General features: G+C 33.0%; 2 protein-coding genes and 1 long non-coding RNA gene across 3 annotated transcripts in view; 1 reads left to right on the plus strand and 2 right to left on the minus strand.

The window, feature by feature from the left end:
• LOC105230303 (armadillo repeat-containing protein 8) lies at positions 1 to 3,848 on the minus strand. Its single transcript, XM_011211006.4, has 8 exons — positions 3,529 to 3,848; positions 2,339 to 2,548; positions 2,041 to 2,272; positions 1,561 to 1,798; positions 1,286 to 1,501; positions 1,142 to 1,213; positions 530 to 1,084; positions 1 to 470 (listed from the first exon to the last, which is right to left on the minus strand). Exons 1-8 carry the CDS (start codon positions 3,755 to 3,757, stop codon positions 228 to 230), a joined length of 1,995 nt encoding a protein of 664 aa, XP_011209308.1. The 5' UTR covers positions 3,758 to 3,848; the 3' UTR covers positions 1 to 227.
• A 4,767-nt stretch (positions 3,849 to 8,615) lies between these two features.
• LOC125778818 (uncharacterized) lies at positions 8,616 to 10,507 on the minus strand. Its single transcript, XR_007422956.1, has 3 exons — positions 9,457 to 10,507; positions 9,183 to 9,389; positions 8,616 to 9,117 (listed from the first exon to the last, which is right to left on the minus strand). It is a non-coding gene; the product is annotated as an uncharacterized LOC125778818 (long non-coding RNA).
• A 6,913-nt stretch (positions 10,508 to 17,420) lies between these two features.
• The window catches only part of LOC105230343 (4-aminobutyrate aminotransferase, mitochondrial), a 38,178-nt gene continuing 33,425 nt past the window's right edge, over positions 17,421 to 22,173 (plus strand). The window contains exons 1-3 of the mRNA XM_049458109.1: positions 17,421 to 17,689; positions 17,917 to 18,035; positions 20,836 to 21,007. Of these exons, the coding sequence (XP_049314066.1) occupies positions 17,638 to 17,689; positions 17,917 to 18,035; positions 20,836 to 21,007 (343 nt within the window). The 5' untranslated portion in view covers positions 17,421 to 17,637. The remainder of the gene's footprint in view (positions 17,690 to 17,916; positions 18,036 to 20,835; positions 21,008 to 22,173) is intronic.

The following is a 22,173-nucleotide window of genomic DNA, read 5'->3' on the forward strand; positions in this document are numbered from 1 at the left end:
TTTTGACTTCCGGTAGAGGTTTATTTGACATGATTGCAGAACAGTATTAAATACCATAATGTAAATTTTTCATACTTTTACGATTTTAATTATCAAAACAACTTACGTTTAAAATGCTACAGTATATGTATTTCAACAAGAAAACTGTTTGAAAACATAAAACTATTGTAATAATAGTAGTATTAATCATATGTACATTATTTTGTGTATATATATTTTTTTAATAATTACTGCAAAATCTCCGGGTAGAAATGTTTACATTGTATAACAATTTGCTTTAAAGTTCGGCTTATGTAGTCTTCACATTGTGCTTTGTTCCGAATAGTTTTCTTATTTAATTCATTAACATTCTTAATAATATTCGATTCACTTAGTCGAGAATACTTTTCCATTGACCATGAATCCTTCCGGTGAACGAGATTATAGATAGCAAAAAGTGCGCCCGCTTGAAGTTTTCTATCATGGTGGAACTAAAAGAGATATATAATTAACAATATAACTCTTTTATGAATTTATGGAAATAATGTACCAGAAATACAGCCAAGTGAGCCATGATTTTATTATTCATTATAATGTAATCACCATCTTCATCTTCAGCAGAAATATTGCCAATAATACAGAACGCTTGTTCTTTAACTTCCGACGAATGATCGGATTCTAGTAACTTATTAATAGCTTCGAGCACTTCACATGAATACGCTCTCATTATTATTTCAATATGATGAGTTTTACTCAGTAAATTTCGTAACAGCCCTAATGTTTTCATCACAATCCTGGTATCGCTATCGTTCACCAATTCCAATATGCGTTTGGTACCAAGCATATTAATAATATCAGTTTTCACATACATTTCGGACTGAAATGACATATTCATTAAAGCCCATATGCTATTTAATCTTAGGGAGGGATCTGCATGCATAGTATATTGGCACAATCTCTCAATAATGCCGGCGTTAATTATAGGTTCCTTGGATGGCGAAAATTCCAAAAGTAGATTACAAATGGTTGAAGTAACAGCAACCAAAAATTCAATAGAAGTTTCTGTTGTAAATATACCCATTAGAGGTTCCCAAATTGTGTAGTCCTGTAAATATTTACTTTTTACATTTATAATATTGATATACGAAATAGAGTTATTTACTTGAAATGTGGTGCGTAACTGTTGCACAGATCTGGACAGCGAGTGCAGACATCTAATTGCAGACAATTTTACCTTTTACAAAAAGGAATACAAAATATAGAAAAACTGATTATAAACTATAAACAGAAAAAATATGCAACGCACCCGTGAGTTTGAATCTTTTAAGCCATTTAATATAGCATTTATCAGACCGTATGTGTCCATTAAACGCTTTCTTATCGCTTCATCATTCGCACCTAAAGACGCAAAACAACAGAGCGCCGCTTGTTTGACTCCAGGGTCTTGACTTTGCAATAAATCGGATAGTGACTTCAGCAAATGATTCGTAATCGCTGCGGTTCGTTGCAGTTCCGAATCAATCTAAAAAAATAACGTTATTTTTATCCGGTATATATGCATCTAATTAATTTTGCACGCACCTCTATAAGATAGGCTAGCGTTTCTGAAGCAGACGTTATAATTGAATGATCAAAACTTTCGGCACATAAACGTGCTAAGGTGGGAAGTGCTTTTTGCGATATTCTATTATCCGTAGAGGGCAGAGTACCCGACCTGTAAATATAGGTTAAGCATCTGGCCGCGATTAACTGTATTTCAGCAGGAAACAGTCTCGAAGTTAGAGAATTGAGTATGTCTGGCAGAGATCTGCCTTGAAAACTGTCATATAGAAGAATATTACACAATGTCAAAAGTTTTAATATTATATTACAGCCATTTATGAGTGATTATGATCAGTGAAAGAGAGAGAAGGGGGAGTTGGGGGATAATTACTCCCGGGCCTACAGTTCTCAGAGCACCGGGCCTCTGCAAAAATGTTTTGCAATTCTTTTCTTCAACAATTCACTACAAACATCCCCCGGCCTCAGTTTTCTCTCTACGGCACTAATTATGATAACAACCTTATAACACAAATATTGTCTGCGACCGATCGGTTTGAATAGCACATGCAGGATAAACAACGCAGCGCCGGTATTTGTATATCTTCGTTGTCAAAGCAAATCATACGAGATAATATTTGCAATGTGCCCGCATGCAGAAGTCGCAGTTGATCCTCATTTGTCTGACACACCGACACAAGTATGCTGGTTATGCATATTTGTGTTTTCAATGAGCTCCCCGCAGAAGCGAGACCTAAAAGTACATTTATCAATAGAAATATACATATAACTAGTATATATATTTAAAGATTGCACTTACGCAAAAAATGTTTTAAAACATCCGTGTTGGCAAGAAAGTTTTCCTTGGGAGCGCATGTATGCCCAAATATTGACCGCAATGTGCTGAGACACGTTTCAACGCATTTTTTACTATTATCCTTTGACATAATTTCTTTTAACAAATATGGTACGATATTATATTGTTTCACCAGACACTCAACTTGTTCCTCCGATCCTTTCGCCAATGAACCTGCAAAAAAAAAAGCAAATACGATCCAAAAATTCAATATGTGTTATAAATTCTTCAAAAATTCCACTCAATCATGTCATTACTTTGTATTCCCAATCATGAAATTCAGTTGAAATTCAGAAGTTGTAAAACCCCGATATATAGTACATATATTAGTCATTTATTAGGTTCTTGGTAAATAAAAAAAAAAATCAGTAAATTCGGTTGCACCGAAGCTACAATACCTTTCACAAATTAAAAAGATTCCTTACAAGAACCTGAATTTGATTATTTAGTTTTTATGCAGCTTATGCTATAGATGTCCAAGCAATTTTTTTGAAATTGTGATAATGCCTTATACAATGACCGTTCCCACGAATGTCGGTCTAAGCAACCGGAACGGATCCCGATTTTATCCAGCCAAAGACTGCCAACTGAGCATTAATTCTCGAAATTGTAATGTCTTCTGCCACAACAACAACAATTATCTATACCAAATTTTTTTAAGATATTTCGTCAAAAGAAAAAGTTTATCATATAAGCATTTGATTCTCGTCGTTCAGTTTGTATGACAATTTTTTCTATAGTTATCCGATTTGAACAATTTCTTTGGAGATTGCACCAATGCCTACACAATTTTCTATGCAAACTTCCTTTAATATATTTCGTCCAATGAAAAAGTTTTCCATACAAGCGCTTGATTCCGATCGTTCAGTTTGTATGGAAGCTATATGCTACAGTACACCTACTATACTAAACATTTTCATAAATAAACAATTTATTAACAAATTGTGCGGAAACAAACATTTCAATTTTCTAGATTTTAAGAAATTAAGAATTTTAGTAAAGATATATAGTATATATTTTTAATATTATCCAAATTACACCGCTGCGGCTTTAAGTCTATAGTTTGCCAAATTACTAAACACGTCCATACAAATAAACGCACACAAAAATTTACCGAATTTTCGCAAATTAATTTGGCAACAGTTTCACTTTACCTAATATGACCAGCGCATCCATTTTTCGATCTGGGCTTTGAACTTGGTCGATGCAAGTGTTGAGTATGATAGGCACCAAGTCATGCGAGATGAGTGCACCTTTCTGTTTGTTGCTACCAATAACCGCATCTTTAATTTTTATCAATGCCTCTCTGCAGTCAACACCATCACCATTCGAGATAACATATTTAAGTTCTTCCCAATTTGCTTCCTGAGCTGGAGTCCACATTTTATGTATTATTTAACAAAAAAAAGCTATCCCAAATACCATCCCGAAGTATGTGATATAAATCCAATTAACACGTCAATGCTGCTTCTTCCGTAAAATTAGTTCAAAATAGACAAGTAATTTTTTGTAAATATATTTACAAATAAGTTGAAATTAGCTAGACTCACTGTCAGCTGTGTAATAGCCCTGACAGACGTGCAAAACTAATACGCATTAAGCAACGCTAATGCGCATTGAAATTTTATGGTGACAAACGGCAGACTTGTGCATTTAGACAGCTCATATTGAAATTTGTTTATTTATTAAAAAAAGTGAAATAAAGGAAAATTATTAATATAAATTTTGGTATTTTTGAAAATCAATATAAATTTAAAGAAAAAATTTATTTATTAACTACGTCAAAAGATAATAGAGTGAAATTAAAAGCAATAATTGATTGTAATACAGAAAATGTGTGGGAAAAAGTTAAGAATATTGGAAAAATGGATATCAAATTGTACGTTGTTTATTTCCTGCCATCTAAAAATATTCAAATTTGTTTTTGTTAATATACTTGCACATAATTTAATTAGTAATATAAAACTGCTTACCTGTGATGCTGTTAACGCAAAGGAGGCAAAAGCTCAGTATATATACTATGGCAAAAGTGTGCAAAAAAGTTAAGAATATTGGAAAAATGGATAGCAACAGTCCGACATCTGTCAAAAAATAGCAAAAATCGGCCATTTTTGAGCAGTGTTGCCTACTCAAATTTGGTAAATTCAACCAAATGCACGAAATTCTTGTGCATTACAAACTTGCATTAACATGGGTCAAATGCGCAAATAAATGTATATTAAGCCCGCTAATGCATATTAGCGCTGTCGTCTGTCAGGGCTATTAGCAGTATGCAATAAGCGCTATTTGCCATAATCTAGCTATGCCAATCAGAACCAAACCTTGTTGGAGTTCTTCGTTCTACAAATAACTCGTTTATGTTAAAGGAAAGGGCTCATATTGAATTGTCTGTAGTTTTGTATCCTAAATAATAAATTTTTTGCTTCCAGGAAATTGGTTTAGAATAAAGGTCGAACAAGGTCAATTCAAATCGATACATTTGGCTGTTTTGTAATATTTTTAAATGGCTTATATTTTGTGACTGTCACTTACTGAATAGCAAAATCGTCTCAAGTCTCAAAAATTGTCTCTAACTTAAAATTTCAAATTTACCGTGCGATTCTGTAACTTGAGACAGTCTCAAGTCTATAAATTTGAGATTTTAAGTTAGAGACAATTTTTGAGACTTGAGACGATTTTGCTATTCTGTAAGTGACAGTCACAAAATCTATTACATTTCATCATTCAGAGATGTTTTTACACTTGAATGTAAATAAATATGTCGATAACAAATATTAAATTTTCTATAACATAGTCAAAAAACATAATTATCAATAAAAATAAAAATATATGTTGACTTTGTTTCATAATATTTACGAAATTTATGTAAAATTGATTTATTTTTCATCTTTTCGTGTTTGAGTTGCTTACAAAATATAAAGAAACGACAATCGATTAATATCTATGATTATCTCTATTCAGTAGATGCAAAATGGCAGACAAGAGCTCTTTTTAGTTTTGTGACCTGCTAACTACCAGGCCTCAGTATTTTAAGACTAACGCTAGAGACTGTTTAGTGAATAGTAACTAGTCTCAAATTGAGACTTTGCCTCAAAATGTCTCAAATAGAGACTAGAGGCTGGTTACAGAATCCCGCTATTAGAGACTTGAGACTGTCTCACGTTACAGAATCGCACGGTTAGTATTGTTACGAATTTACTCTTGCTAGTTTACTTTGTTAGGTTCGTATCTCTGGATTGACAAATAAAATCAACACTGTTTAATTTAATTCAACAACTCTTTATTTCACAACTCGTCTGCACTATAGCAGTTTACTCTTAGCACTGATTTTACGTTGGCGCTGCCACGGCTTATATAGCCACGCACTTCTCGCTGATGCCGACGTGTCCTTCTAGAATATTGCGTCTGGAAATTACCAGAACATACGGCTATACGGCGCCAGACGCAAGCAGACAGTCGCGGCGCCAGACTCAGCAATTGTTTAACTAGACAAGCAGACAGTGCGGCGCCAGATGTCTATTGTTTCGACAAGCAGACAGCCGTGGCGCCAGATGTCTACAACAAGACAAATGCTATTCCATATACCTACAGCTATTGTTCATAATCAGGGATGCATATAGTAATACAAATACAACTTAATACTACTTTTGTGACAGTATATTGTTGTTTTTTTGATAAGTTGCATTTTGCAGCTGCTCTGAGAAATAGCATACTTGACTATTACACCGGCCAACATCATTTTCCTTGTTCAAGTTCTTATTTTTTTTTTCACTAATTTGGTAATGCAGATCACGAAATTATATCTCATTTTATCGTATCACATCAGGTTTAAAAAAAAGACAATCTCTACCTTTCGGTAGACCTAAGATATGGAGAGAGCAGACAAATCATATCGATGATTGTTATTTTTGCTGTACAGATGTGAAAGGTTTTAATGCTAAAAATAAAAATAAAATTGTCTACACAAATATGTATATCTTCAGTTACACGGCCGATTCCACATGGTCCAGATATGCCAGTGCTCCTTCCAAGCTCATAATCTGATCTTAGTTCAACATCATCAGTACAAAATTTACAGCGTCAAGACTCGACGGAAGTTTATGAACCAATTTTAAATCAACCACAGAAATTTACTCAAGGTGAATTAAATGATTTAATTAGAGATTTAAATCTTTCTAAAGAATCTGCTTAACTTCTTGGATCTATACTTCATGCAAAACATCTGTTAGCTCCAAATACATATGTATGTATTTTGCATGGTATAGAAAACGTGAAGCAGAATTTGTACCTTTTTTAGTCAGGAAGAATCATTACTTTATTGTAAGAATATTCCCGATCTTATTGAAAAGTTAGGAGTAAAATATAATTCTGGAGATTGGAGACTTATGAAAATTTAGAAACATAGGAAACACGGTTGGCAGCTTTGTGGGGATCTAAAAATTTTAACTACATATGATATTAGGCCAGCAGTCAGGATATACTCGTACAAAATTTCCATGCTTCTTGTACGATTGGGACAGTAGAGCCCGAGACAAGAACTACGTACAAAAACAATGGAATCCTAGAAAAAATCTCAAAGTAGGAACAAAAAACGTTATACAAAAAAATTTAATTAGTCCTGAAAAAATTTTACTACGCTATGTTTTTGTAATACGATTATTGATTTTTTCTTTACATTTTGAAAAAAAAATGTTTTTTCCTTCTTTTAAAAAAATCTGATGTGATGGGGCAAATATGTATGTAGGTGTTTTCGTCTTTAAAATAGTAAAAATTGGTGATATTTGTGGCTCAAATACTAACAACGTTCAAACAATTTTCATTTGTCGGCCGGTGTTATTGATCATTTCTTATTTGAAACGTTTGAAAATCGAAAGTTGAACAAAAATGTTATTGATTTCAGAGTGGAGTTTTAATTGTACAATTGAAGCATGTTCGCGAATAACGTTGTAAGCGACAGATTTAGAAATGTTCAGGAAATGAAATAAACGTTTAAAGCTTAAAGTTTTATCTATTTTGGATTTTTTTTTATTTTTTCAATAGTAATCTGTCTATTTAGAATGAATAAATTGAAATAAAAAATTAATAAAATAGTTAAACTAATAAAAAAAAACGAAATTAAACTCTTTAAATGGAAAAACGTTTTATATCCAAAATTAAATGCATGTTAACACGTTATTCCACTATGCATAACATATAGTAGGATGGCGTTTGAAACGTTTTTCCGTCAACGTATTTCGAAAGTAAAGGTTTCAAAACCAAAAAAATTGTATTTCAGTAATACAAACAAACAAAGAAGGTTATAAACAAAACGAAAAATCTTTTATTTCATATAAATTTAAACGATATTTCCGCAAAATGTAATTCACAACGGATATGTAGTAAATAGTATAGAGTATCAATATATGTATTGGTTTATCTTTCATGGCAACTGTTTATAAAACTGTGCACAGTTTTCTGGTAAATACGACGCCATTGCCAGAAGGTCCTACTTCTTTTCATCACTTACTTTTATTGGATCATTCCTGAGCATTGGCAAAGTATAATTCGTATAATTTCTGTTTATTTTTTGAGCGCAAATTATAAGAAGTCCATGTTTCTGTTATATTATGCTACTTACGCATTTTAAGTGTGTTTGGATCGTATCAAGAAATTTGTATCCACTTTGCAGCAGTTATTTTGCACAAAGGATTTCTATATAAATTTTTGACTAGCATCTCGAAGTTTTTAAATTCATATAGAGCCATTTGATGAATCTGCAATGGATTCGAAGGCCTTGCAAAACGAATCATATGACACACATCTGCCTGTGTATAAAGTTGAGCTGCTTTTTTCTTTTTTTCGATAAGTGCAAAATCCCGGTCGCATGGCAGAAAGCTGTGCCATGAAGTAAGAAATTTTTGATTCACTTCAGAAAAGTATTTGATCAGAAGGCTGTGGCACAAAGCAATCATAGTCCAGTTGTTATTTTGTCCAACGCATCTGTCGGACCATATAATTAATTTTCTAATTTGATCAGTTTCCAGAATACTGAATTTTGATGTAATGTGTTTCCAAATACATGAAGCTATTTCAGCAGCTCCTCTTTTAGCAATCGTTTCGTGCCATGTGTACATATTGACCGTATTTTCTGAGATATTATGGACAGCAAAATTATAATTGGAATACTGTCGCTGATAAAATACATCAGAATGTGTGAGATTCAGTGTGAAAATCACTTGCTACATATCGACACATATGACTACGGTATTTTGTGAATTTTTGCCAGCGTTGGAATCATCTCGAAGTTGCGCATATGCTTTATCTGCTTGCTCGTGATGAGCTGTCGCCAATTTTTGAATATTTTCAAATCGTTCCGTATTTTCAGCGGCAATCATATCAATAAAATACTTGTCACAAACCTTGCAAGTATCACTTCTTGGGAAACCAAATCGTAGTTTGTGTTCTGTATGAAAAATGTGCTTATATGTGTTGTACGAAATTTGGGTATCCGGATATTTAACTTTGTATAACTCGTACATTGTTTTAATATTTAAATTGGGTTAAGACAATTTTTCGAGATGTTGAACGACCATAGTGACTTTCTTGGCTGGGAAAGCTTACTATGTACATATATGTTCATCAACGTTCAGTTTTTCCTGTTCTATGATTTTGTGGGGATGATTTTCATGTTTTCCTCGCTGATCATCAATGTTTTTCTCATATTTTACTTTATCAACCAAAATTTGAACTCTGCGCTGCGTTGTCTTCATATTTTAAAATAAAAAGTAAAGTAAAAATCAACGAAAAACAACAACAAGAAAATATTTACCTGAAATGTGTGACAAAACATTACTGTTGTATTTCGTATAGAACTCCCCTCTTCAACTCTTCTTCTTTTAGGCTCGCTCAATTCAAGAAGTGAGGATAGAAATAAACATTGCTCCTCTTAATTTTTGCTATAAAAGTTATCAAAAAGGTTCTTCATTTGTTCATTATCAAGTTTTGCACAATGGAAATTACAATGGCAATCAAAAATCTATTACAAAATAGTTCAAAATGTATATGAAATAAAAATTATGTACTTAAAACGTTTTCCACTATACCTGCTTTGGGACATTTTTTGCCGGTATAACTTGTTTTTTTTTCTATTAATATAAGATTGCCCACTATTTCTTAGCTTTTTATTATTGAAATCTTTCCAATTTTCAAAATTTATTTTCCTTTTGGAGCCTTTAACACACTTATCAAGCACACGAGAACACTCAGTTTTTGCCATTGTACACACAAAATAAATAAGTCACGTGAAACGTTATTCCACTGAGTGCTTTTATTAAAATGCGATTTGAATACGAACAGGTGCAATAATATGCCTTTTTGATTTGGATTGATAAAAGAGAGCCATTATAACAGTAATCTGCAAAAAAATCGGTTTTGAAAAAATTGTCGCTTACAACCAGAGATAAAGAGATCCCCAACTCTCCTGTCACTGGAAATGTGAGAGCCGCTCACCTACCGAACTTTGACAGTTGACTGGATTGGGTAGGTGTTGACGTTTTGCAATTGGAATGACTGGAACGGCCAGATTGAAATTATACCACAAATATATGTGAACGGAGGAATTTGTTGCCGCCGTTCAAGATCGCTAATAAAAATTTAAAACAATGAAAATCAAAAGAAATGCGAAATTTAAATATATTTCATGAAACATTTTTTAATTTGATGCATAATAGAATTAATTTTCTATTACAATTGATTAAAAACATTTATTAATTGAGAACTAACAGGCTTAATTCACCTTATTAAGTATTGAAAGATCGAAAGTCAGTTGTTTTAATATATCATAAAGTCATAAAAAAGGAATTAAGTAGTTTCGCCATATATTAAAAGTCCAATATATAATAATTTGTAATCGTAATAAATGTTGGGTATTTTAATTTAAAATGCCCAAAAATTCTTATTTTGTTCGATCTGGCCATAATGGAAAATGTTATAAAAAACGCTTATTTTGAGGCGCTCTCACACTGGAATAAGTTGGGCATCCCATTATCCCTGCTTACAACGTTATTCGCGAACATGCTTCAATTAACTAATCAAAAATGAGAAGAGGAATACGCTCTACTACAGAAAAACGAACTCTTTGGAGACGGGAATAATCCTTCTCAAATCGTGGAAACATAGAAATGTTCGTAAAAAATGGTATAAAATGCTAATACATCAGTCAATTCGGATTGAAAGACAAAAACAAAAAGTAAAATCCGGAAGGCTCCTAACGTAAAACCACTTCCAAAGTTGATAGAATAATTGTGAGAAAGTGCAAAGTTGATTCATTTTAGCCTCCTGCGCCATTATGGCCGAACTTAATGAAGCATTTGGCTTAAATATGTCCAGCGGGTTTGTCAGAAGACGCCTCACCTCTACGACGCATCACCGAAAAAACACTTCTAAAAACAAAAATATAAATGTGCGGATTGCTTTCGCTAAGACTCGTGGTGATGGAAATTTTTGGAAAAGAGAATAATGGAGCGGTGAAACAAAAGTAAATCGAATTGGACCGATGGTAAAACGTTTGTTATCGTCATCCCAAGATACAAAAAAAAATTGTAAAGTATGATGGAGGTAATGTCATGGTATGGGATGCATTTTCGTGGTATGGAGTGGAATCATCTTGAAAAATCGGGGACATACAAAAAATTATTAACATGGTAATGAGTGATATAGTAATTTGTTTTACATTATTTCATATAAAAGTTTCCTTTTTTTACAGAATTCCGGAAGTGCAACTGAAATCGGCGAAGGGTGGGCATACAATTTTTCAAAGGGAAATAAGTTTATTGAATTTAGTATTTTTTAGTATTTTTTATCATATCTAAAACAAGTTTTCAAAAAAGAAATATAAAAAATTGTGTCATAAAAATGTCCCAAAAACACGGTTTCAAAAAGAATTTTATAAGTATGCTATTGGTCTGTTCATAAATGTATACATACATATGTATATATATGTATATATTTTAGTGTTCATGTTTTATTTTGAAGTCTGCATCAATATACATATGTACATACATATGTATTTATTAGCTAATCATGCTTTCACTAGTAGAGATAAGACAAGAACTACATTACTTCTCTTGTTAATGAATTTACTTTCTTTGTGCGCACGTTACTAACGTGTGAGAACCAGTTCTGACGTATGTATGTACATTCATATATTGTAACGGGCCGTCTCGACAGGATAAAATCTATGTCTTACTAACTGGTTTTCCCTGCCTATTGCCTGTGGAGACTCCATATTGCTTATTTCTTACAATATATGGCAAACTAATTAGTTTACCATATATTGTAAGCAATAAGCTGTCACTTCAGCAGTTTGACAGCGCAGTTTTCATTTCTATGAAAATTTCGAAGAGACAACATATCCCATTTACACATATGCCGACGGCATTTTCATTTCGGTAATATGAAATTTAGAAGATCGAATATTAAGACGATTGTGTTATGTTATAAAAATAAAGTACATGTTCAAAATAACATTTTTTCAAAAAATTAATATTTAGTTTAATATTGTTAATTTACAGAAAAATTATGGAATGAGCGAAGTCTTAAATTTAATAAACTTATACAAGCATAAATAATCATTTCTCAATTTAAATTTATTAATTTAATTGGTATATAAAATTTATGCCAGAATTATTATATAGTAGTCCAAAAATATGAGTTCTTATTTTCTCAGAAATACATTTGTAAAAAAGGGATCTTCGTCCTTTTCTTATTATCTTATTTTTCCCAAGAAATACATTTGTGAACAAAAGATCTTTACCCTTTTCTTATTATTTTATTTGTCCCAGAAAATACGTTTGTAATGGATCTTTATCCTTTTTTTATTTTCCTCATAAAAGATTTAAACAGTTCAAGAGCTCAAAACATGCGCTACATCAGCTACCTACCCGACGGCATTTCGCAATATGATAAAATAAATTTTTGAAGAGCTCAAAGCATGCGCTACATCAGCTCGAACCTACCTATCCTACGCCTTTGCGCAAATGATTATGTTATGATAACAAATGCCCACATAAAAACTTGGCAATGGCAATAGCAATAGATTTGACAATTAGTAAGACATAGATTTTATCCTGTCGAGACGGAGCGTAAAATAAATTGTAGAGGCAATAAAATTCATCTTTGCATAAATTCATATGGATGCATGTTCATATATTAGGGTAGTACTATGAAAAATACGTTCTCAGACACCTTTATGAAAATCTCTCCAAAAATAACTCCTAATTGTATCGGTGGTGTTCCGCCTTTTAGTTACAGGAAAAAATATGGTATATATACAGTCATGCACAGTTTGCATCGGGACTTTGGGCTGGCCACCTCGGGACGTCAATACTTTCTTCAGTGAGTGAGTTCTTCACACTTTCAGCTGCGTGCTTTCGATCATTGCCTTGCATAAAAATCCAATTCACTGGCATCGATTCCGAATCGAAGGGTTCTATGGTATTTTTGAGAATGTTTAGATATGCAAATTGGTCCATTCTACCATCTGCCCTTACTAATGGTTCAACACCGTACCAGGAAAACGCTCTCCAGACCATTACGCTACCTCCGCCGTTCACCTTAGTTTCATCACTCCACAGAAACTTTTTCCAAAATTTAACGTCCTTTTCTAAATGTTCTTTAACAAAATCCAGCCGTGCATTTATGTTTTTTTGCCAGGTGTGTTTTTTCGACTCATGACGGATAATGAAATTTCGATTATCACTTTATCATGCGAGAGTATAAAATGTTCGGTGACACCCGAACTTAGCCCTTCCTTACTTGTTATTATTTCGATCATTACCTGACAAGTATATCTAAAAAAGTCATATGAATATGTCAGCTCGATCACCGATTCTGAAAACACGATTCGAGAATAAAATAAAATAAGTGTTGAGAGGCGATTACTTCAAGTTAAAAAAAATCTTACAAAAACGCGCATATGTACATACATACATACTTATGTATGTATATCCGAAACTATTTGGCGGGTCAACTTCAAATTCGAATAAAACTTCTAATAAAGTATTTAATCTAGAAAAGTATGCATTTTTAGCTATGTACATACATATATAATTAGTTAGCTTAGAAAAAGTTCGAGTCTTCGAACTTCATTGTAGTTCCATAACTGTTTATCAGGATAGTACCTCAGAACTTATTATCTTACTCTTAAACTCATAGTGAAAGCTATAGACAAAGTTTAAATATTTAAATTTGAATTAAGAAGTATCCATAAACATTCTGCTCTCTAACAAACAAATATACATACATACATATGCACATATGCATATATGTATGTTTGTTAAGAATAAAATTTATAGTTACTGTTTATTATGCATATGATAACATTTTTTTGTTTTCTTCTCACTTTCTCATTTGGAGAGCGACATGTGTCGTTCTCAGCATTTCATCCAAAAACTTCCCTGTGGTTTATGTTTGAATGTAGATATGTTTGTACGTATATATATACACTAGTGCTTGGATACTCATTTCTAAATTTGTGTATTCTCGTTGCGATAGTAAATTTACAAATAACAAACAAGTTGTTCGTTTAGGTGGGAATGCTCGTAGTGCAATGATGGCGGTATCGCCGCTGTCGCACTTTATTGTTATTGAATACATGTCCCCATCCCATGCATATGTGAAAGTGTGTATGTAGAGTTCAGTATGTGTTTCTGTACGTATACCGTTAACATTTACTCGCGTTCCCCTAATAATAAGTAATTTTAGGGAGCGTAAAATTTCCGTAAAACGAAATTGTGCGCACAATCCAGTACGGGCCGTAAACGGTTAGGTTTACGAAAAAATCGTATGAGATTTTTTTTGTACAGCTTTTAAGCTCCTAAAAATAAAACGAGATACCCTTTCTAGTAGTGTGAAGCGAGCTTGTACTAGCCGAAAAATAATTCGTTCTCTAACCCACCCTCTTGAATACATAAATTTCTACATTCATACTCAAGTGAGTATCGGGAATACTTCATTTCCCTCTCTCATCTCCCGCTTACATGGAAGACAAGTAAATATTTTTTCCTAGCTTGTTACAACTGTCCTTAATTATGATGCCAAAAATTAGCGTGATCTGTCAACCAGTGCAGCTGTAAATGTTCTTTGAGGATTTAACGTAAAGTTGCCGTTTTATTTAGAGATGCCGCCACGGTGTTAACGGTGAGTGGTAAAAAACGCGCCGCTAAATGCTTTTATTTAGGTATGCCAGCCAGTAAGCTAGTAGTACATCCTAACATGGAATAATAATTTATTACGAAAAAACTCTGTTTTAAAAGCCAGGGTGTTTCTTTTAGAAAACTTTGTACAGAACAAAAAGGCGGAGTTAACTTTAAGGACGACCCCCAAGACAAATACGTATGTACATATATGCATTTAATGTGATAATTTGGAATTATTCTCCGCAAAGACTGGTTTTTTGTGATTTTTTAAAAGGTATTTAATTTTATAAAAAAAAAAAAAAAAAAATAATGCACATTTACGGAATCAATGTACTTAAATAATCGGATATTCATTTGGAAAAATATGGGATCCCTTAATACCCTAGCCGATCTTCAGAAAAACCTTCGTAAAAAGGAAGAATACTTTCTGCTTAACATTATCTTAAATTAAAATACCAAAAAAGTAGTAAAAATTTTGATTTTTGATAAAATAGGGAGCTTTAAAAAAAAACTTCAGCGTGGCTTAAATAATCGAAATTGTTATTGAATTTTTTATTATTTCGATCATTACCTGACAAGTACATATATCTAAAGAGATCGTATGAATATGTCAGGTCGATCACCGATTCTGAAAACACGATTCGAGAATAAAATAAAATAAGTGTTGAAAGACGATTACTTCAAGTTAAACAAATTCTTACAAAAACGCGCATATGTACATATGTATATCCGAAACTATTTGGCGGGTCAACTTCAAATTCGAATATAACTTCTAATAAAGTATTTAACCTAGAAAAATATGAATTTTTAGCTATGTATATAATTAGTTTGCTTAGTAAAAAGTTCGAACTTCATTGTAGTTCCATAACTGTTTATCAGGATAGTACCTCAGAACTTATTATCTTACTCTTAACAAGGACGTAGCCAGGTAAGTGCAGGGGTGGGCAGCTGCCCCCTTCCCCCCGCTACAGATTGAAAAATTATTGAGGTAATTGAAAACGATCGTAGCAATGCAGAGCAAGTAACGAATGAACTCCTTGCACAAGCGCGAAGAGTTGCACCTGTGCTAGATATAGAACTATCTTTACCGCGTTTAGCTGTAAAACAAAAACATAGAAGCAATCCTCCATCAAACAACGAAGATGAGTACTGGCGACGCTCTATCTTGACTCCTTAACAGCTTAACTCCAGCATTTGCACTATCTCGGTTGCATCCATTGTATATGCTCAAAAGTTCAATTGAAGCCGTTTTTGAAAACTCGAAACTATTCGAAAAGCATTACCATTTAGATGTCAGCAATGAATTGAAACTTTGGTACAATTTATGGAAAAATAAAAATTTATCAGAAATGGAATTAAGAGAAATTGAAGTTGTTGAATTGATCAAACAGGCAGATGAATTTTCCCCTTCAATTCGAAAAGCTCTCAAAATAATATGTGCATTACCATCCACTACAGCAACGGTGGAGCGTTCATTTAGTACGCTAAAAAGAGTTAAAACTTGGCTTCGGAGCACGATGGGAGAAGAGAGACTATCTGCATTATGTCTGATGAGCGTGCATCGCACATTTGTGAAAGAACATCAACAGCTTATTGAAGAAAAAATCATCAATAAATTTTCAGAAAATCCTAGACGTCTACTACTTGCATAAAAATTTGTAAGTTAAAAAAAAATAATAAAAAATTTTAAATTAATAGTTGCCCCCCCCTATTTCAGATCCTGGCTACGTCCTTGACTCTTAAACTCATAGTGAAAGCTATAGACAAAGTTTAAATATTTAAATTTGAATTAATAGCAGAAACAGCCAAAACGTAGAATCGTGGCCCGTGTCAGCTGAAACGAACTGAACTGAACTTACGCGTAATGTAAGTGAACAGCGAAAAACGCTACTCCCTTCTCTCTTTGCCGTAGGATGCCGTGGGAATCCACGGCATTTGGATTTTTGTCGTAGAAAAGTGTCAGCTGATTGCTCTCTCACAACGCAGGGTGGTCAATCTCTATATTCTGTAGTAATTATAAAAGTTGTCTTCAATATGTTTGAAATTTTCTTAAAATAACTCAAAATCAGAGTCGAATGCTATTATTTATAAATATATAAACTTTTTTTAATAGTTTGTTTTCAGTTTTGATTTTTTATATTTAAAAAAATTGTATTTGAAAACATAGATGTGTACAAAACTATATATGCGTGTTGAGCAATGGCAACATTGTTCAAATGAAAACAAACAAAGACGACTGACTGATTTCTGCGTTTTTACCACGGGCTCAACTTTTAAGACATTTTGCTCGCTAAGGAAGGAAAAGGAAGGAAGGGAGTAGCGTTTTTCGCTATTCCTGCTATAAGAAGTATCAATAAACTTTCTGCTCTCTAACAAACAAATGTACATACATACATAAGTATGTACATACATATATGTATGTTTGTTAAGAATAAAATTTATAGTTAATGTTTATTATGCATATGATAACATCTTTTTGTTTTCTTATCACTTTCTCATTTGGAGCGCGACATGTGTCGTTCTCAGCACTTCATCCAAAAACTTCCCTGTGGTTTATGTTTGAATGTAGATATGTTTGTATGTATATATATATGTATGTATATACACTAGCGCTTGGATACTCATTTCTAAATTTGTGTATTCTCGTTGCGATAGTAAATTTACAAATAACAAACAAGTTGTTCGTTTAGGTGGGAATGCTCGTAGTGTAATGATGGCGGTATCGCCGCTGTCGCATTTTATTGTTATTGAATAAATGTCCCCACCCCATGCATATATGAATGTGTGTATGTAGAGTTCAGTATGTGTTTCTGTACGTATACCGTTAACATTTACTCGCGTTCCCCTAATAATAAGCACTTTTAGGGAGCGTAAGATTTCCGTAAAACGAAATTGTGCGCACAATCCAGTACGGGCCGACGACGATAACATTCGCCTTGGATGCTGCTCTTTCATAGTACTTTTTAACGTTGATTCTTAAAGTGCGCAACGGTAGCAACGGTCACACAACACAGTTATTGACACAACAAAATCAGCATTAATTTAATTTTTTTTTTCGCATTTGAAGTATTCATTTAATTAATAAATATGAGTTTCCTGAAAGCATCGGCAATGTCAAGGCACTGCATTGTTGTTAGAGGTAAATAATTATGTCGTTAATTCCAACAGGCTAGTCAGTGATATAAACATATGATAAAGTGATTTTAAATATTTGAAAAACCCTCGCGTAAAAAGTGTTTTGTCAAAATCGATGAAATGCATATGTACATATGTATATGTATGTATGAGTACTATACATATATGTATAGTAAAATGATTGCCCTATTTTGCATTCACACCATATTTATTGTATCCTCGTTTTCGCAGGTTTTGCATATCCTAGAAATTATGCTACCCTGGCGGAACCTGCAGCCCCAGCTGTTAAAACGCAAACAATACCAGGTCCTAAATCACTGGAATTGAAGGGTAAATTGAGCGCTATACAAGTAAGTCTGAAAATGCTTATTATAAACAAATTTGACCACTTAATAATCATTCAATTTGATGAGTTCTGCTCATACATATTCCATGCACACAATATACAAAAATTTGAATACACTACATACATACTAGTGGATCCGCCCACGCATTGCTGTGGTTTACATTTTATACTATTATTCATATAATAAACTATTCAATATAGTGAAAATTTTACTTACGAAAAAAGGCGAAAACATTTTTGTCGGTATAAGAATCCAACAAATTGTACTTGAGGTTTAATTTTGAATATGTTAATACAAATAAATTTCATTGGAAAAAATAATCTGCCCAGTTAATAGAGAACCTATTATAACTGTGAAAAAATATAAAAGTTATCTTTAAGGTATGCCGTCGTTTCTTTTTTGAACGAAAAATAGAAACCATATTTACAAATTGATAATATTAGATAAAAAAACAGGCACTGGTCTTTCTGTCCGCTTAATAGATTTCAAACAATGTTGGAACTTACCAATCTAAATGGTAATGAAGATGTTTTCATTTAAAAGAGCATTCGTTTAATAAAACTTTCACAATATACTTATACATATGTACATATGTACTATACATATGTATATAAAGAAATTAATAATAAAATAATAGGGTATATTAAATTTGAAGTTTGTAATTCCCAGAAGCAAACGTCGGAGACCTTATAAAAGCCGAGCTGTTTTAGCCATGGCTGTCTATATGTACATACATTAATATCCGAATAGGTCGTTTAGATTTTGAGATACCGCTCTGAAATTTTGTAGATGTAATTTTTTCTCAAAATATCTGCTCAATTGTCAGAACTGCCCATATCGGATCAATATAGCATAGAGCTGCCATATAAATGAAAAGGAATTTAGTGTGGATTATTGTCCAAGGCAATGTTACAATATTCGACAACATTTTTTAGTTCGGATAGCATATTGCTGCCATACAAACTTTTACGATCAAATTTAAGTTTTTATATATGAACTTCATTATTTGTTAAGGGTATTGTCGGGTCGGTACAACCAAAGTTAACGATTTTTCTTCTTATTATTTATTTTGTTAAGACATATCATATAGCCATTTAAAGTTTCTCATAATAGGTATAAGGGATAAGATTAAACTGTATTCCGGTTTATTTTTTTTGTGCAAGAGATTTCACACATATCGTTCATGGGTACTGTAAGCTTTAAGCTCTGTTTCGATACTTTTATTGATGTTTGACTTATTTTTTGTAAAATTTTAATATACTAACGACATTCAAAACCTGCTTTTTAGTCATTTTAAACAAGAGTTCGAACTTGAGTTCTTTAAATTTCATTCTAAATCGTAAAATATTTATAAAAAGTTTTTCAAATAATTCGTGTTTTCCGAGTGCCGAGAAGTGTGAAACCTCTGAGGAGATCATATTTCAAAAAGAAACCTCCAGACCTACATATTGCAACCGTTATTGTTATTATTATTTGCATGAACAACTTCTCCTTGTTTGCGTAGGTAATTATGTAAATTCATAGATAATTTTTACATTTAAAAACAACTGTTTTCGAAAACCAAAGAGTATAAATTTTATAACCTTTAGAGTGATATTTAATTAGTGGTCGTTAGTTAGATAATTAAACCTATCGTTATTTGTCATGTTTCTAAATTATTTCATTACTGACAGGGATGGACATCATATTCAGATAGTACAGCATTGCCAATCATATCTACAAGGTCTGTCGCAAAAGAAACAGAACTTTTTAAATATAACTGTTTCTGATATCGCTACTTATTGGGGGGTATATGAAATAAAAAGTTTGATCTCTTGTTGACATTTCATAAAAATTTTAAGACAATTGGATAACTATAATCGATGTTATAGTTCAAAAAGTGACTTTTGGTCATCGGTCGTAAAATGTATATAAATGCATATAAAGACTATGCTGATTTGTTTTTACGATTCCGAGGGTATTGTACACCGAGAGTTCGTCCCACCTGGCCAAACGATTAATGCTGTGTTTTACCTTGCTGTTATGAAGCGTCTTTTGTCACGCATTCGTCGTGCTTGACCACAATACCATGAGGCAGGGTCCTGGCGCCTGTTGCACGATAGTGCGCCGCGTCATCGGTCGACGCTTGTCACTGATTTTTTGACAAAAAACTCTATATTAATCATTAATCACTCACCCTACTCACCTGATCTGGCACCCTGTGATTTTTACCTATTTGGACAACTTCATTTGCCCATGAAAGGACACTGGTTTCAGGACATTTCAGCTATCCAAAAGGCGACGACCGATATTCTCAAGAGCATTCCGAAAAATGACCTTAAACACTCATTTGAAATGCTAATTGACCGGGCTAAACGCTGTATCGAACCACAAGGAAACTACTTTGAATAAAAAAATATAACTTTTGAAAAATATTAATTTTTTGTTGTTTTTTTTTTAACAGTCCTGTTTTTTTTTTGCGACAAACCTTGTATATCCGCTTTGAAACCCGTCTATATTTTTTTCAAATCTGATATATGTTAACCATATTTTCTTAAAATGAAATAGCTCATAACACAAAGAAGTAGGAAGAATATAAATCGTTGGAGCCTATTTTGTGACGTATATGTAAAGTGAGTGGAGTGGATATTTCAGGAAAAATGTCTCCATAAACCCCAGTTTCGACACCAAGAAAAATAGGGTATAGTCATAAATTTCTTTAAAAGTTCTAACCTATTAATATCAAATACACCAACAATATATTTTAATGAGGTAAATATTTCTACATTATTCAACAAAATATCTTTATGTTGTTTATCTTCAGAATGCCGAAACCGTTCAGCTTTTCGCTGATTTTGAAAAATCAATTGGAAACTATCTGGTTGATGTCGATGGCAATGCTTTGCTCGATGTCTATACACAAATTTCATCAATGCCATTGGGTTACAATCATTCACGCCTCTTGAATGTCTTCCAAAATGATAAAAATTTAAAAAGTGAGTATCAAACGTACATATACCTGCTATTATCGATGACGTTTAAGCAAGTTAAATAAAATTCTGCTAAGTAAATCATGATAAGCGGATAATGCATTCATGACATTAAATTATGCTTATTTTATTTTTAGATTATTTATTCGTATCATTGAATGGAAATGATTGTTTTCTTAAGTTATAAAAAATCAACAAAAAATAACTAGGGAAGGGCTAAGTACGGGTATAATAAGGTTTATTGTCGGGGTAATACTTTCAAATACATAAGACTTGTTCATTATATGTGGTCTAGGGAGAGTTTTCACCAGATTTTATTCATTCTGTGCACAAAAATGCACAACTTCAACGAATTGAACAACTGATTGCTAAGTATATGGGGTAGTTGTATGAGTTGAATCAACTGGTTGGATGAAAATCAAAATTTTTTTTTATTTTGTGAAGTTGGTTGTGGAAGTTGGATCGTGTTTGGGCTGGTCGTGCGATTTCAAACGATTTCGCCATTTTATTTCGGCTGTCGAAGAGAGCGCGTCATATGTAATAAGTAAAGCAACAACTTCCGAGCTCATGTTTAAGCAACGAAGTGAATATTCAAAATGAAGTTGGCCTCAAAATTGTATTAAAAGTTGTGTCGTGTGTAGGGCAATTTCTAACCCAACTCAATCAACCAATGCGGAGAGCTGATAAGGAGTATGCATCAGATTCTTTGTAGAATATGGTCGGACGAAAGCATGCCCGACGATTGGAATTTAAGTGCGCCAATTACCTTGGGATAAACATCCTCAACATCGCATACAAGTTTCTATCAAACGTATTGTGTGAAAGATTAAGGACCTCCTTATCAGCGTGGCTTTAGGACTGACAACAAACTCTCGTCGCGCTCGCGACTTGATTCTCACGTCACTATTGACGATCTTAAATTCTAAGTCGTATATAATTTCGACTATATTGAAACCAGCCTTAACAGCAATGACAATGTCAGCCTCGAAATTCAACGCAGAACTGATTAGGCATTTGAAAAGTATATTTCTCTCGACGAACAAACACCAAACTCTATAAGTAACTTATCGACGGGAATACGTTCTACTATATAGTGGACGGTGACAATATCTGAAGAATCGACGTTACGAGTTTTCGAGAGATAGGTTCAGCGGAAGATGTATGGTTCTTTA

The sequence above is a fragment of the Bactrocera dorsalis genome, chromosome 5, assembly GCF_023373825.1.
Source record: "Bactrocera dorsalis isolate Fly_Bdor chromosome 5, ASM2337382v1, whole genome shotgun sequence".
Lineage (NCBI taxonomy): Eukaryota > Metazoa > Arthropoda > Insecta > Diptera > Tephritidae > Bactrocera > Bactrocera dorsalis.

Coding starts and splice junctions, on each gene's coding strand:
- LOC105230303 (XM_011211006.4), bottom strand. CDS start 3,757: ATGTGGACTCCAGCTCAGGAAGCAAATTGGGAAGAACTTAAATATGTT. Junction 1,799..2,040: donor GACAATATTTGTGTTATAAG/GTTGTTATCATA, acceptor TCTATATGACAG/TTTTCAAGGCAGATCTCTGC. Junction 1,214..1,285: donor TAAAAGATTCAAACTCACGG/GTGCGTTGCATA, acceptor TTTTTGTAAAAG/GTAAAATTGTCTGCAATTAG.